This window comes from Vicia villosa, linkage group LG2 (genome assembly GCF_029867415.1).
Source record: "Vicia villosa cultivar HV-30 ecotype Madison, WI linkage group LG2, Vvil1.0, whole genome shotgun sequence".
Taxonomy (NCBI): domain Eukaryota; kingdom Viridiplantae; phylum Streptophyta; class Magnoliopsida; order Fabales; family Fabaceae; genus Vicia; species Vicia villosa.
Window position 1 is genome coordinate 145,025,447 of NC_081181.1, and position 14,877 is coordinate 145,040,323.

General features: G+C 34.3%; 1 protein-coding gene across 1 annotated transcript in view; it reads right to left on the reverse strand.

Annotated features, from left to right (window-relative positions):
* Positions 1 to 11,849, reverse strand: part of LOC131652327 (uncharacterized) — a 71,402-nt gene extending 59,553 nt beyond the window's left edge. Inside the window, exons 1-15 of the mRNA XM_058922165.1 lie at positions 11,388 to 11,849; positions 10,778 to 10,881; positions 9,806 to 9,940; positions 9,658 to 9,708; positions 9,330 to 9,424; positions 9,134 to 9,251; positions 8,631 to 8,732; positions 6,653 to 6,841; positions 6,405 to 6,565; positions 5,491 to 5,661; positions 4,429 to 4,521; positions 3,994 to 4,315; positions 3,787 to 3,891; positions 3,595 to 3,690; positions 1,766 to 1,833 (exon numbers count right to left, since the gene is read on the reverse strand). Coding sequence (XP_058778148.1) covers positions 1,766 to 1,833; positions 3,595 to 3,690; positions 3,787 to 3,891; positions 3,994 to 4,315; positions 4,429 to 4,521; positions 5,491 to 5,661; positions 6,405 to 6,565; positions 6,653 to 6,841; positions 8,631 to 8,732; positions 9,134 to 9,251; positions 9,330 to 9,424; positions 9,658 to 9,708; positions 9,806 to 9,940; positions 10,778 to 10,881; positions 11,388 to 11,484 — 1,907 coding nt within the window. The 5' untranslated portion in view covers positions 11,485 to 11,849. The remainder of the gene's footprint in view (positions 1 to 1,765; positions 1,834 to 3,594; positions 3,691 to 3,786; positions 3,892 to 3,993; positions 4,316 to 4,428; positions 4,522 to 5,490; positions 5,662 to 6,404; positions 6,566 to 6,652; positions 6,842 to 8,630; positions 8,733 to 9,133; positions 9,252 to 9,329; positions 9,425 to 9,657; positions 9,709 to 9,805; positions 9,941 to 10,777; positions 10,882 to 11,387) is intronic.
* Between the last annotated feature and the right edge of the window lie 3,028 nt (positions 11,850 to 14,877).

Here is a 14,877-nt window from a genome sequence, read left to right on the forward strand (position 1 = left end):
CTCCATGACCTATTATTCTACTGCAAAGCACCATAAAATAGGGAACTCTACTACAATAGTGCCCTTGTCTAAATCCATGATTTTTTCCACAAACATTCACATACTTTAGCCATCCTATCTCTCTTGGTATTGTTTCCTCTCTAAATTCAAAACTCCTGTTGTCATCTTTTCCAGCATCTTGTAGGCCTCATTTGTATTGTGCCACTTTCCTTACCAAGATGGCAAGATCTACTCTTCTTTCCCCGCTGGCTACAGCTAGCCCAGAGAATGCAGCCCCCCAGAATGGTAGTTCTAAAAAAAAAGCCAAACCCTGGGCAAAAAATAATCCTGTTGCATATTTCCATTATGCACTCAATAAGGTCTCTTCTTAAACTCCAGTACATTCAGCTTCACTGAAGATGAGAATCATAGTTAAAATAAGATTTATGGTAAATATCTGGTACGAGACTAGAAACTATTTCCATCTTGAATTTTCTGTGGAAAAATTACTCTTGCAGTCCTTTAAATTTGACCTTTTCCGGATTAAACCTCAAAGCCTTTTTCCCATATTGGTCCGTTAAAACACAAAAATATGCATGTCATGGTTCGTTTTTAGAGTTTCCATAACTCCGTTAAAATAAAGCTCATGTGTTTGTTAGATGCTGACTTGTTTATAAAATTGCTGATGTGGCAACTCCTAATCAGCAAACTATACTTTTTACTGAAAATGAAAATTCCAAATAAAATTATTCGGGTTCTTCTTCATCTTCTTTATCATCTTCATTAAAGAAATCCAGAAAATCATCATCTTTAATCAATCTTTATCCTCTTTGTCTATATCATCTTCTTCAGAAAAACCCAAAACACGCCAAATTAAAATTCTTAGGTTGTTCTTAGATGATATAAGAATATAATATAATATCTCAACATCATCTTAGTCATGGATTATCTATTAATGTTGTTGAATAAGAGAGAAATCGAAAGACATGTGGTGAAACCATGTGTCTCAACTGTATCACAAAGGTTCTATTACATAGACTCAAACAAATTAAACAATCCGGAGTATTTGTTACAATGGAATATGTTAGAATATGTTATTCCTTTATATACAGAATATTCCTATAATTAAATATCAACAAATATTAACTTTCATATTTATTAGTCATTTCCATGATTTGTTTTGATTTGATTAGAATTACAAGTTTAGTAATATAGCTTAGGACTTGTGCTTAGTCTCTTGTAATCAAAATATCAAATCATAATCATGATTCAAACTCCTTATTTCCTCCTCTTCTATCTTTTTTGGCCTAAAACTTATAACTACAACAGTTATATACTTCATTGTTTTACATATTTTTAATGCATATGGAAATATGTATCCTATATTTTTTTAATATGCTTGAGTAAGATTCGAATAGCTGTATTGTATATTATCATGTCCAACACTCACTTCACCCATGCATCACTGGTTATTATTAATTAAGTATTTAAATCTAACTAACTTTCAATTACTTACATCTATTTATATTTATGTATTAATGTAAACAAGTTGTTAATATTTATAAATCAATAATTTTTGGAGAAAAAATATTAGCTACATCTAACACTAACACGCCTAATTTTCAATTACCTACATCTAACACACCTCCTAACAACAAAATTTCCTATCTTCATTCTTCAACAATAGTATATACAACTGTTTCCTGCATAAGCACCAAGCATCATAGGCTCTGTTTCTATTTCACATATATTGCAGAGTTAGAAGACCGCGGGAAAGGAAAATCACCTGGTATGATCCTTTAATGCTTTGTTCATTTGTTGTTGGGCAGTGCGCTTAACTTCATCAATTTTCATCTAGGAACAATGATATGAGCGAATGAGAACATTCTTTTTCACAAAAGATTAACCAGCAGAATTCTCCAGCATGACAAATAAATCCAGTTTTACACATGATATATATTGAGATATGACACAGAAACATAACAAAATAAAGAGAAAATAGATATGGAAGGTGTTAAGAGTCCCACATCGGACAATATATGACTTGAACATGTGCTTATAAGTGAGAGCAATTTTCACCCTAAAACCCTGTTTAAACCAGTTTTGTAGGGTTGAGTTACGGAAAACCACATTTCTTAACATGGTAAGAGAGTTTGGTTTAAGATTCGGAGAGCCACGTGCTATCAGGTTTCTGCTATCGGACCACCTACCATTTATTTTCACGCTCTTGATGTCCATTCCTGGGCATGAAGGAGTGTGTTAAGAGTCCCAGATTCGACAATATATGACCTGAACATGTGTTTATAAGTAGGGGCAATTCTCACTCTACAAGCCGGTTTTGTAGGGGTGAGTTATGCCTAAACCACAATTCTTAACATGGTATCAGAGTCTGGTTTAAGATTTGGTGGAGCACCTGCTATCATGTTTCCGCTATCCCCACCTACCATTTATTTCCACATTCCAGATGTCCGATCTTGGGCGTGAAGAGGTGTGTTAAGAGTCCCACATTATATAATATATGGTCTGACATGGTGCTTATAAGTAGGAGCAATTCTCACCCTACAAGCCGGTTTAAGCCGATTTTGTAGGAGTGAGTTAGGTCAAATCATATTTCTTAACAGAAAAAAAATAAAAATACATATTAAAATGTGAACAAAATACAATAAATCTTCCGTGGAGACCTTAAGCACAAGGAAGCTAGTAAGCTGGAATCGAGTCTGGTATTACTTGATCGTATTCATTTCTGCTCAGTATCAATCCAGATGGGAGAGTTTGTGCTTCGGATTTATCTAGTTTCGTGTCTAGTAAATCCTTCTACCAATTCCTACCACACTCCTCCTGATCAGCCAATTGGAAATCCAAAGGTCCTTGATAACACCAAATTACAGAAAACATAGGAATACAACTGTTGTCCCTGAGACTAATTCTCCTATTACACAAAGTACAGTAATTAGACTTGCTGTACTACATAGACTAAGTCTCCTACGGAAAGTATTTTGTCAAAAGTACAGAATAACAACTTTCTTCACTCTTCGGCTCCCATTCATCCTTCTTAAGGGAGGTCTCTTGTTTGGATGGAAGTACATACTAGGATCCACGCAATTGATCTGTTGCATGTCAATAGGTCGCACTCCCAAGAATTGTGATTAGACCTAACTCATCCCTACAAAATCAGCTTATAAGGCGAAGATTACCCCCACTTATAAACATATGTCTAGACCACTTATTGTCTGATGTGGGACTCTTATTCTAACTTATCCACATATATTATTCAGAAAATCTTTATTCTAACTTACTAATAAAATATTCTTATGATCAAGGAGATATTATTGAAACATATCTTTATTTAGATATTATTCAATAAAATCTTTATTATAAATTGCTACTAAAATAACTAACAAAATATTTATTTTAGTTAGACACCCCATTAATTCCTAGTTCATCTCAATAGTAAACTTAGTTACTACTAGTCTCTTTGAATCAATCTTCTCATCTCGAGTCCTATCAAAGTCTAACTGCCTCTTATACTTTTTAATTAATTTCCTGAGTCTAGGTATCTTAGATATGATTTTACCAGTTAGCAACATTCTTAAGAGCAGAGATGTTATACAATACCTGCACGGCAGCTGCAGTTTCTAGTGCAATTGTGTGACTTACAGCAGTATCACTTTCGAAGAATTTCACAATTTGATCAATGCTATCCTTCATATACTGTCCAAACTCCAAAGGAAAAGCAGTAAAAAATTAAACCAAATAAATAAAATCTCAAACAGAGGGAAAAGGATACCAAAATGAAAAACATCATACAGTCATGTAACATGGAGAAGCTTTGGCAACCAAACTCCAGTCCACCTTGTCATCAAAAGGTTTATAATTGAAGACACCAACTAATGAGTCATAGGAAGTTGCACTCTGAAAGGATGTTAAATAAATGTTCATGATACCACATATTTTGCAAGCATGAAAATCAAAATGCAGAAAAAATCACACCAACCAGTAAGAGAAAAGTCTAACCTCTGCAAGGAGGCCTTTTGGTGATAATAACTGATATGAACCCAACTTAATGTCAAAAACCTTTGTTTCCGGATAAAGCTTTATTGAGCAACTAAGATGCTCACATGATAATTCTGCAACAGTCTCTTTTGCATCCCCAACAAGTTTTGAAGCATTGTGATTCATGTGAACTACCAGGAAAGTATGAACAACATCTGCCTTGCTATTTACATCCGATTTCCCATCATCACCCTCCTTATACCCGATCATTTCATTTAACTGGTTCCAGTCCTCTTCACTGAAATTGAATTCCTCGGTTTCCTCTTTAGGAGAGTTACCGGTCCTGACAGTGTATGTGATTATAGGTGAGCAGCAGCACAGTCAAAACTAAAGTAAAATCCATTATTTAATGGTTGAAATATTAAATTTAAAATATTTCTAGAAAAGACTCCACACCATCCAAATGACCACCAAGATTTCCCCACTTTCTGTTTCCTCGCATTAAGATTTGACTCCGTTGATTTCTCCACAAATTTGTGCGCCAACATTCTACAAACAGCAATAAACATAAACTTTTCAAGATTGAAGAATAAATAATAATGTTCCAATGTCTAACATAGATTGCATACATATGTGTGAATCTTCAATTCAATCCAAATGCAGATTGCAAGGTAGTACAATTGCAAGAGAGTGAAGAATATTTTGGACTCAGTGAAGGGGCCAAAGAATGATCTATACACATTTCTTTTTTAATAGTTTTATTTTACAAGTTATTGTTAATAGTTTTTACTTTCAAAACATACATACCAAAAAAGTAGTTTAAACAATCATAAGGAAGGCCCTCAGACCATGAGAGCGTATAATAGAGCATACAACTTACAACTCTAATATACATTTTCAGAAATGGATAGCTGGCAGGCATTAAGATAATGCAAAGCATTATTGAAGAGTTTAAGTACTCCACTGATCTACTCTATTAAACAGTATTAGACTTAAAGTCAATACATTTATCAATGATCAAAATAGCAATACAATACAATATTACTTTTACTTATTTTCTACAATCAAAGTTAGTATGGAAAGCGTCGATAAACTAGCTGGCATCTCAGCTACAACCCATCATTTGCAACACTGCTAATAGACTTATTATTAATTAATGACACTAAAAAAAAAGAAGGGAGTATGGAGAGACATAAAACCCAAGCAAAAACGTTATTTCAATTTTGAACCAATAATGCTTTTACTATTTGCAATATGTGACTTGATAAAAAAGTCAAACAGGCCAAAAAATGTTCAACCTTCAAATGACCACTTATCATCCACGTATAATAAATTAATAATTACCATGAAAGTGTATACAGAATGTTAGCGAATGTATCTGTGCTGTTATAGTTGGATCAACTAATGAATGTCTTACACCATGATTCTTACACCATTTATCAATATTAAATATATTTTGATTAAATTATCAATGATAATATCAGCATGCAAAACAAATAACCCAGAATAACAATATACCTCCATTGCAGTATAAGTTCTATATCAAGTTCACGATCTAGATCTTCAATCTCTCTGTTTCCGCTAATTGTAACCTGACTGGGGTCAGACTTAAGCAGTGAAGCATAGAGAGAAATATATCTCTTCTGCAACCTTGTGTATTTTAAAACTTGCTCCCATGACATTTTTCCACTGACAGAAATATAATAACCTTAGTCCAAGAGGTATGAAGTATAAACATCCAAACATGAAAAGTAAAGATCAATAATCATCATCAGGTCTCACAAAGCTCTAACATTGACATCTGAAAATATTCATACAATTTTATGTTTTTTATTTCTTAATCCCTCCTTAATTTATGAAGTGTCTTTATGGACTATTTCCTATAAAAAGAATATTATTTTCATTGGAATAAACATGTTCTGAAGTTACTGAATATTTTTACAATTATAAAAGCAAATTTTTATATCATAGATTGAAAAGAAATGATAACAGAGTGTAATCCTAGAGCAGAAAATAGTCAGAGATGCTATTTCTTTGCCTAATAACATACATGTCAACAACCTGAATTACACTCAACACACCCCTCATATTCCTCCCATTTCCTATATGTAACATTTCTCCTCTTTAGGGCCGTCTTTGAGGGCGTGCAAGGCGGGCTACTGCACAAGGCCTCAAATTTTTTACGGTTAAACTGTAACTAAATAGGGCCTCATAAATATTTGCCACTATTAAATTGAGGTTAAATTGGGCCTCTAATTATTTTGTCATGGTTGAACCATGACTAACCTACATAGGGCCTCCAAAAAATTGAGACGGCCCTGCTCCTCTTCTTATCTATAACCCTATTACAGTAATTAACAATCAAAATCTTAGCAGTTGACAAGTAACGTATAAGGCAAGGCTGTGAACATAATCGAAGTGTGTTTAAATACCTTGCCTTTTTCATCTGATCGGATACAGCTCTATAAGCATACTTCCACCAAGACCTGGAATCAGCTTTTACTGGCACCAGTGGACGGAAATGAGCATACTTTAGACGTTGATTAAATGTAGCGAAGTTGTCTGCTAATTTCATCATATCTCTGTATCCATCCTGCAAAGACAGAAATGCAAAGATTATCCTCAAAAATGATAACAGTCTCACACAACAAAATGACCAAAAGAGAAGCAACAAATGAACCTTAGATAAGCTGATTGTAACATCATCCAAATTCACAACAGCCGTCTGCAATGGTTGTTTGCTATCAGCAACTTCACTCGAATGCAGCTTTGAGTACTTTGCTTTCCCAGTTACAGGCTGCAGAACATATGAGTGTTTTCGCGACAAAGTATCCGCTGGTTTCCCATCTTTAGTTCCAAAATTAAATATCTGATTTTTTTATGAGAATCAACATGAGATACAAAAAAAAAAGAGTGGTAGACTAATAATAAAATGGAGAAAACAAAAGAAAATTACATGCCACTTCCAAAGAAGTCAAATGAATCATTTCTACAGAGGCAAAAAGCACCCACTCTACTTTAAATATTTGGAGTTCCATTCAAACCAAATAACATTGCATCATAAACTTCCCTACAAGTTGGCCATCCGTGTTTCTTTCCAAACTCTAATAGCCCAACACCCACTATTCCCCAAGCCTAGCAAGACTCTCTCGTGTGATTTGTTTTATTTAGTCTTACTAATTAAATGGTTAAGTAAACTAACCTAATAATAGCTCAGATAACTCTTCTTTCACCCAAGTATGGGCAAACTTAGAATTTTGCGTTGCGAACAAATCACTCGATATGCAACTATTTTGTATAAAAAGTAAACAAACACTACTTTGAACTGAAATTTTACATCCAAAACTGAATATTTGTTATTCAAACCACTAGTCAGGTGCCCTAACATTATGTCTAATATAATATATACTATTATAAGATATTTTGTTATATATTTTTTTATTATATTCTAACAATGGGCCGACCCTACTTAGTGGGATAAGGCTTTGTTGTTGTTGTATTCTAACAATGTCAAAGAATTGCAACTTAAAACGCCTACGCAAAAGTGAAAGAAGGGGTCCGCTTTCTTTATCCAACTCTACATGTGTCAAAAGTTCCACAAACTAAAGCCATATTGTCTAAAAGAACCTTGTCTCACAATAAATAACCTTGTCTAAAAGAAATTGGTTCAAACATAATCCAAATCATCCAAAGCTGACAATAAATTTTTAGGTAAAATAAGCCAAATCATGCAAATGGTTCAAACGGATTTGTCTATAAGTACCTAGTAGCACAATAAACTCTACGGAGTTCTGACGATAGTCAATAAGAATAATAGGATGCATAAAGTGTATTAGTGTCCCTAACATATAGACCACCGATCCTGTGGAGACAAATTCTAAAATTTGTAGAGGATGTGATAGGTCTTTGATACAATCTTTAACAGATCAAGACCAGACAGCATAGTTATTATTTGTTTTGAAAGTGTCATGGAACCCAAAAGCTTAAGCTATTAAATAGAAGCAAATGATTGGTTTGTTTGTACCTCGGAGCACTAGACATTAAAAATAAAAATCACAAATGTATCATGCAAAAGCTATTCTAGATCAACCAAAATTACAGGTTAAAGAATCTAGTAATATTATCAGTTGTTGAATGATAATAGGTTCTTTCTCTCCAGATAATGTTACTAGATTCTTAAACCTGTACTTTTGGTTGATCTAGAATAGCTTTTATTTTTTGCTTCCTTTAATGCATAGTATAAATTAACGAAAAAGAACTACTCCCTCTGTCTCATTATGTCCCATTTGCAATATTTCTACATCTCAAATTATTTGTCTCATTAAAATATAAAAGCAGTATTAATTGATTTTTTTCCACAAATATACTCTTATTTATTGTATTTCAACTCATCTAACTGCTCCACTAACAACTATTAATAAGAGTTTTTTAGTAAATGAAACTTCTTTTATCATCGAAATCAACACAATTAATTATTATCTTATAAAGTGTGCAAAATCAAAAGGAACGCCTAAAATGAGACAGGGGGTACAAAGAAGGAAACAAATAAAAGGATTACATAGTATAAATTTAGACAGAAAAGAACTATAAAAAGTAACCGATAAAAGGATCTTATAAACTTGGCCTTCACTATTCACTCTAATATGCACCGTACACACCTGAAACCATTCAGAAGGAAGCAAATCTTCCCATGCTTTGTCAACATGCCATGGAATAATATCTGAATCTAAATAAACTGCAAGCCGATCAAGTTCAACACACTGCAAAAGTGATAAGGACAAAAGGCATCAACAACAAAAGAACTCTAGATATAATATAGTTACAGAAAATTAAAGACAATAATCATTTTGGACTGTGCACTAATTTTTTTTTCGTTTGGCAATAATGTATCAACTACAACTCCTAGTAATTCAGTTCTAATGGTAAGTAATTAGATCCTTATAAAAGGCTAGTAAAATAAGTGAATAAAATAAAGAATATGATCGAAATAACCTTCTTACTCTCAAGCAAGAAAACTTCAATATGGAAAATTTAAGCTAACCTTCTTTTATTGTAATGCAAGATATACTTCAGAAATTAATCAAATTAAAAACCTATAAACTAGTACCAAAGGATTTCATTGTTGCAACCAAATCATTTTATAATAAGACCAAAATAGAACCTTCTGAATGCGATCTAGTGCACCTCCAGTAATAAAAGTCTCTTTCCCACTATCATCAACTGTCACAGCCGAGAGTTTGTCCAAACTAACACCAGCTGCAAATGGGTGCCCTGGATTGCTACAGGAGAAAACATATCAGGCTGGTGAAAGATATAAACATCTGTAAGACAACTATTTTATTTTAATTCTCTATTACCTCTCACCGTCCTCATATCTGATGTGAATATTAGAAATTGAAAGCTTCAAATTTCCAATTATGGTGCTGATGAGGGATCCCAACCATGACTTATTCTTAAAAGTAAACAAATATATCAACAAAGTTAATACAAATTATTCCTGAACACACAGAAAAGTGCATGCACTCATTAAAACATTTTAGGTAGCAGGCATTCAAGCATGTATAGAAATTAGAAACTCAGCAGTTTCACGGAACCTTGGGTGGGTAGATGGAACCGCAAAATTGGAAAACATTCTATTCATTAAAAAAACTATAAACATGTGAGGTAAAGCTTATAGCCTCATACCATTTCTGACTGTAGTTGTTGTGACTTCTCCCACAGTTTCAATTCCGTCTCCTGTTTGCAAAAGGAAAGGAATGAACTTTTCATCATCAAGTTAAATTGTTAAGTAAAAGTGAACTACGTCATTTGCCCAATTCCTACTTGTTCTTACCTGTATTAGGCTCTTCTTAGCTTCTTGAACTGCATCCTCACTAAATCCTTCAACTTGTGTTGCAGGTTCAGCTAATAAGAAAATGCGATCCAAATATACTAAAACAGGATCTTGGCCAAGCCTACTCCATGGAACCTTGATAAAATACAAACATCAAATATGACCACCACTTACAGAGAAAGGAATATGCTACTTAAATAGTCTCTGCTTACAAGCAAGGGAGGTGAACAGTTATCATATAAAATTGAAAAGGAACAAGGAATTATCCTGACAGTAGACTTCTACCACACCCCATAATAACCCCCACGGGTCGCAATTTCTGTCTTTTACCAAAAGACATAAGAAGGATATAATCATAGACGATTGGAACTGGCTCTCCTACATATAGCATTGTGATTTATAATAATAGAACACCGAAAACAGTTATTAAAAAATTCCAAATTATCTGATGTCCATTGTGATTTTATCTGATGTCCTCAAAATGGATGATTGACTATGAAAACCATAAAGCAAAAAATACGAGCTAATAAAATTATAAAAATAAATAAAATAGTTGGTTTACAACACCAATTTAATTACACAGATTTGGAGAATAAATTTGGCAAAAAAAAATTAACAGAGAAAATAATTGAAAATAGAACACTTAAAAAGTGCTACTTCAAATGCTTGTGTATGGGGCTAATGAAGTGGGAATGTCAGGTGGGGTGAACTAAGTTTGACCTTTCAATGTAGCATGTAAGGTCATGAATGATCAATCAAGATTACACTTAAGTAAAACAAACCTTGAGCATTCATGAAAAACTAAATGATCCAGATTAGTTACTCTCGCCTAATAAACAGACTCTATTGATAAGTATAACCACTCAAAAGAAGAAACAACGGAATATTGATCATTCATCTACATCTAACCAGATTCAATACAATATGAATATACTCCTAAGTTTCTCAGAAAGAAGTTCATGTTCCACCAACCTTAAGTTTCACTGATCCAAGAAAACCTGCTTTAACCTTCACTGGCAACTTTAAAGCATTTAGAGCCTCCGGTTTCAGCTGCATATTCTTCAGCTCTACATCACCTGTTTCAAAGAAAAATTGTGCATTAAGTGAAGAAAATTAAAAGCAAAAGCACACAAATGTACATCCGGAAACTCATTAAATCTCTCAATAATTTGTGATTAAGCTCCATATATTTATATTTAAAATATATGCACAGATTGATCGACCTTGACCACAAATCCACATTGAGTTCAAAATAACAACTAAATAACAAATTAAGTATTGAATTCTCCATCACATCCAAATGATACTTAGAAATAACAAAAGCATTGGTTGAGTACTTATTTTCCCTCGGACTCAAATCAAAACTATACTAACTGAGACAATGCAGAAATTTCACATTCACCAATGCACAATATAGCGTAGCCACAGTCAACAGATTGAATTGAACATAAATTTAAACCACTACACAAATTCCAGACACTACTCGTAGTATCATTCATAATTCAATTGAACAGTGAAGTGAAAAATCAAAAGCCTAAAACCTAAGAATTAGTTACAGAATGTGAAGTTAGAGTATATGAACCTTTCCAGACACTGATTTTGAGAGCTTCTTTGTTGAGACCCCTGACATAATTGCCAAGGTACCTCTGTAAAAGGTACGAAACCTGATCCTCCAGCATCGTTGCTGAAGATCATGTACTGAGCGCAAAAATGATGATCGTAACCGTTTTCGATACGGAGAAGAAGACGAAGGTGAAAAGAAGTGAGGGATTGTGTAGAGAGAGAGAGAGAGAGAACTGCACAAGATATGTGAGTGATTCGAGCTTGGAGGACACGTAGTCGCTTTGATATTTCTAACCTCTTTTTTTGGAAGGTGGTGGAATGGCATAAAAGCGGGGTGTGTAGCTAGTATTTTATTTATTTACTTTTTTTTAATTTTGGTACGTTACTGCAACAGGTTAATTCAAGTGGATCAATTCTATCCTCTATTTACGAAAATCTTGATTAAAGTAAAAGAAAATTTTGTATAAACTTGATTCAACACGGTTTATTGGTAGAGGTTCGGATTAAAGCAAGAGAAAGTTCTGTATAAACTTGATCTGAATACGAATTGTTTGCATCTAACCAAATTTAAACATGAGATCGGTGAATAGTCTCTAGGTAGTATTTTATTATTTAACCTGCACAGGAGTTGACCGTGTAAATTGATCACATGAGGTCACGTTTATACTTACATGGATGTGGCGCAAATATTGTAATAATTTAATTTGAATATTTGGCATTATACGAACTGATCGGTGAGATTGTGTACACCGCACACCTACCATTCAACAATGCAAAGTAAGTAGGCACCCTCGAGGTCGGCAACATGGACATGGCGATGATCTGCAAGGTTATCAAATGCCACGCTGTGTGGAGCATTATACCCCACTTTCACAACAAAAAAAGCAATAAATCAATCATGCCTTTATTCTTTTCACTTTCCTTTTTTTAACTCTAGTCTTTAAGTATTTTTTTTAGAAACTCTAACCCCACTTCTCTTGTATCAAATATCCGTCATGTGTGCTTTTAAAATTGCTCATTTATTTTCGTAGATGTGTCTCTGAATTCATTTTTTTTACATTTGCATGAAAACGTTCCGTAGATGTACAGATGGGAGTGTTTCGTATGTATATTTACGGAATAAACTAAAAACCAGTAAATCAGAAAAACAACATTTGTAACGAGAAAAGCAACATTCATTGATTAAAATCGGTCGGCAATACATCGATAATTTCAACAGAAAATTAAATATTACATATCAATAGCCCGGTGGACGCTTGCACATCTCTAAGATTTGCTCGACCGTTCTTTGGGCTGTTGCTACGAACTCGAGTGGGATTTTCTTTTCGAAACCTTCATATGTTCGCCATATTGTCAAAACATTCGCTCGGTTCTTGAGCTCAAAGTTGTTGTAAACAACGTTCCCTCCGTCAGCAAATGAAGGTGACCGATACTCGAACTTCACAACCTTTTGTTTGTCACTGTAAGGTAGGTGGTATTGGATTTCTTCGATGATAACTTCGAGCGAGGTGTATTCTTCCACTTTGATTGTCCGCCCGGGTGTTCTACCGTCGGAGTAGGAGACACTTGCGACATGCCAACAGATGTTGTACTCATATTGGGACATTTTTGTGTTTGTGTGAAAAACAACATTAGAAACCTCAATTTTATAGAAGACCTAGGTGAATAAGGACTACACATTTTCTGCAACAAAATGTTCTGTAGGTATATCCATGGAAGGATGTTAGATATTTTGCTTCCATAGATGTACCTACGAAAAAACCCATAAATTTCCAATAAAGAGCCTTTCGTAGATACATCTACGGAAGTTTCCATGTTAGTTTTTGTTAATTCTCTAAATTATGTAATTGGCATTTATGTTTGGCTAAACTATAATAGCAGCAATATGTATCATAGGATGTACAACTTGCGAATAAAAACAAGTACAGCAAAGCAAGAAGATGTCCTATGGAATGTTGGAACATGTTCTGGAACAACATGTCCTATAAGATGTCCTATGAGGGAGCAGAAGACATCGGGCCTGCTGAGCTAGATTAACGAGATCTAGTTCGTTTTTAACAGATGCAGAATATTGTGCAATCCTATGTGGCGCAGATTTAAAGGTCTAGAAGATTCAATCAGAAATCAAGGAGAATGAAGACTTTCTAAAAAGAAGATTATTTAGGAAACAGACGATTGAAGACCTTTATTGTAGCTGAAGTTTATGATGATTTGTAACAGCTAAAGTGTTGTGATTGAAGGCCTAAATCCAGTTGGGTATAGGTTATAAGTAGAAGCTTTGTAATCTAGGATTAATGAGTCGGCCGAATTTATCAAGATGTAATCATTAGGGCTGAGTCTTAGGACTACTCTCCAGGAGAGTTAATAGAGGAACAATCCGAGTTGACGATTGTTCTATGTTCACACTCAGAAACCTTTAGGTAATGGTTGTGTTGTGTGAACCACCCGGGCAGTAGGATGGTCACTGTTCTTCTTGAAGCCTTTAGGTAAGAGAAGTATTATTCTTGGAGGAAGCTAATGAAGCAACTCCAAGTTGTGTTCCTGACTGAGTTACAAGCTAACAAAGGGTGGAGTTTGGCTTGAAACTTAGCTAGGTATTGTTCCTATCATGTTGTGATAAGTATGGTCATGGAAGTGTGTCTTCTTGTTGGTGTTTTTCTGTGTGATCAGAGTTGTCATGAAACTTTACCAACATACACTAGTTCAAAATTCTTCCGTAGATTCACCTTCGAAAAAAATCAATTTTTTAAGAAAAAGGTGCTTCCAGATATGCATCTACGAAAGCAGGGGGCATAATTGAAATTTCGCCAGGTGGCTGAGAGATTAAGGGGTGGATTGAGATTTTCTCTTTTTTTATGGCGATCTTTTTGTGAATTTTTTAAAAGTTATTTTTATTTTATATGTAAAATTAATGTGCGTGGAATTAAGGGTGGCAAAACAGATCGTCCGTCTTGCTCCGTCCCACCTTAAGTCCCCCAAAAAAAGAGCGGGATGGACTGTGAAAGTGGCGGGTTGATGAGCGACAGACTTATCCGCCTATTTTTTATTTTTTTAATAGATTAATAGGCTTTTTTTACCTTTCAATTAGATTTTTCACTTATTTTTTAGAACAAATTTTTATAAAGCACTTTTTTTAAAAAAATTTACTTCAAAAAATATTACATATATTCACAAATAAATGTATAAAATAAAACCATCACAATTGGAATTACTATAATTAATTGAAAAGATGGAGGGATTAAGGCGGAACGGGCTGAATGAATAGGCAAGGCGGGCCTTGGCGGGTGGCGTATTTTGGCACGACAAGTTTTGATAGGTAGCGGACTTTGGTGGACGGCAGGCCTAAAATCCTAACCTGCCATTTTTGGCATATGCGCGGGTCAGGTCGGTGGGCCACAGTCCGTTTTGTCACCCTTATGAGGAATATATAAAACAAAATTAAAAAATTATAGGACATATGACTTATAAATATAATGTCTTAAGATTTTTGGTGGAGATGTGGTTTCAAT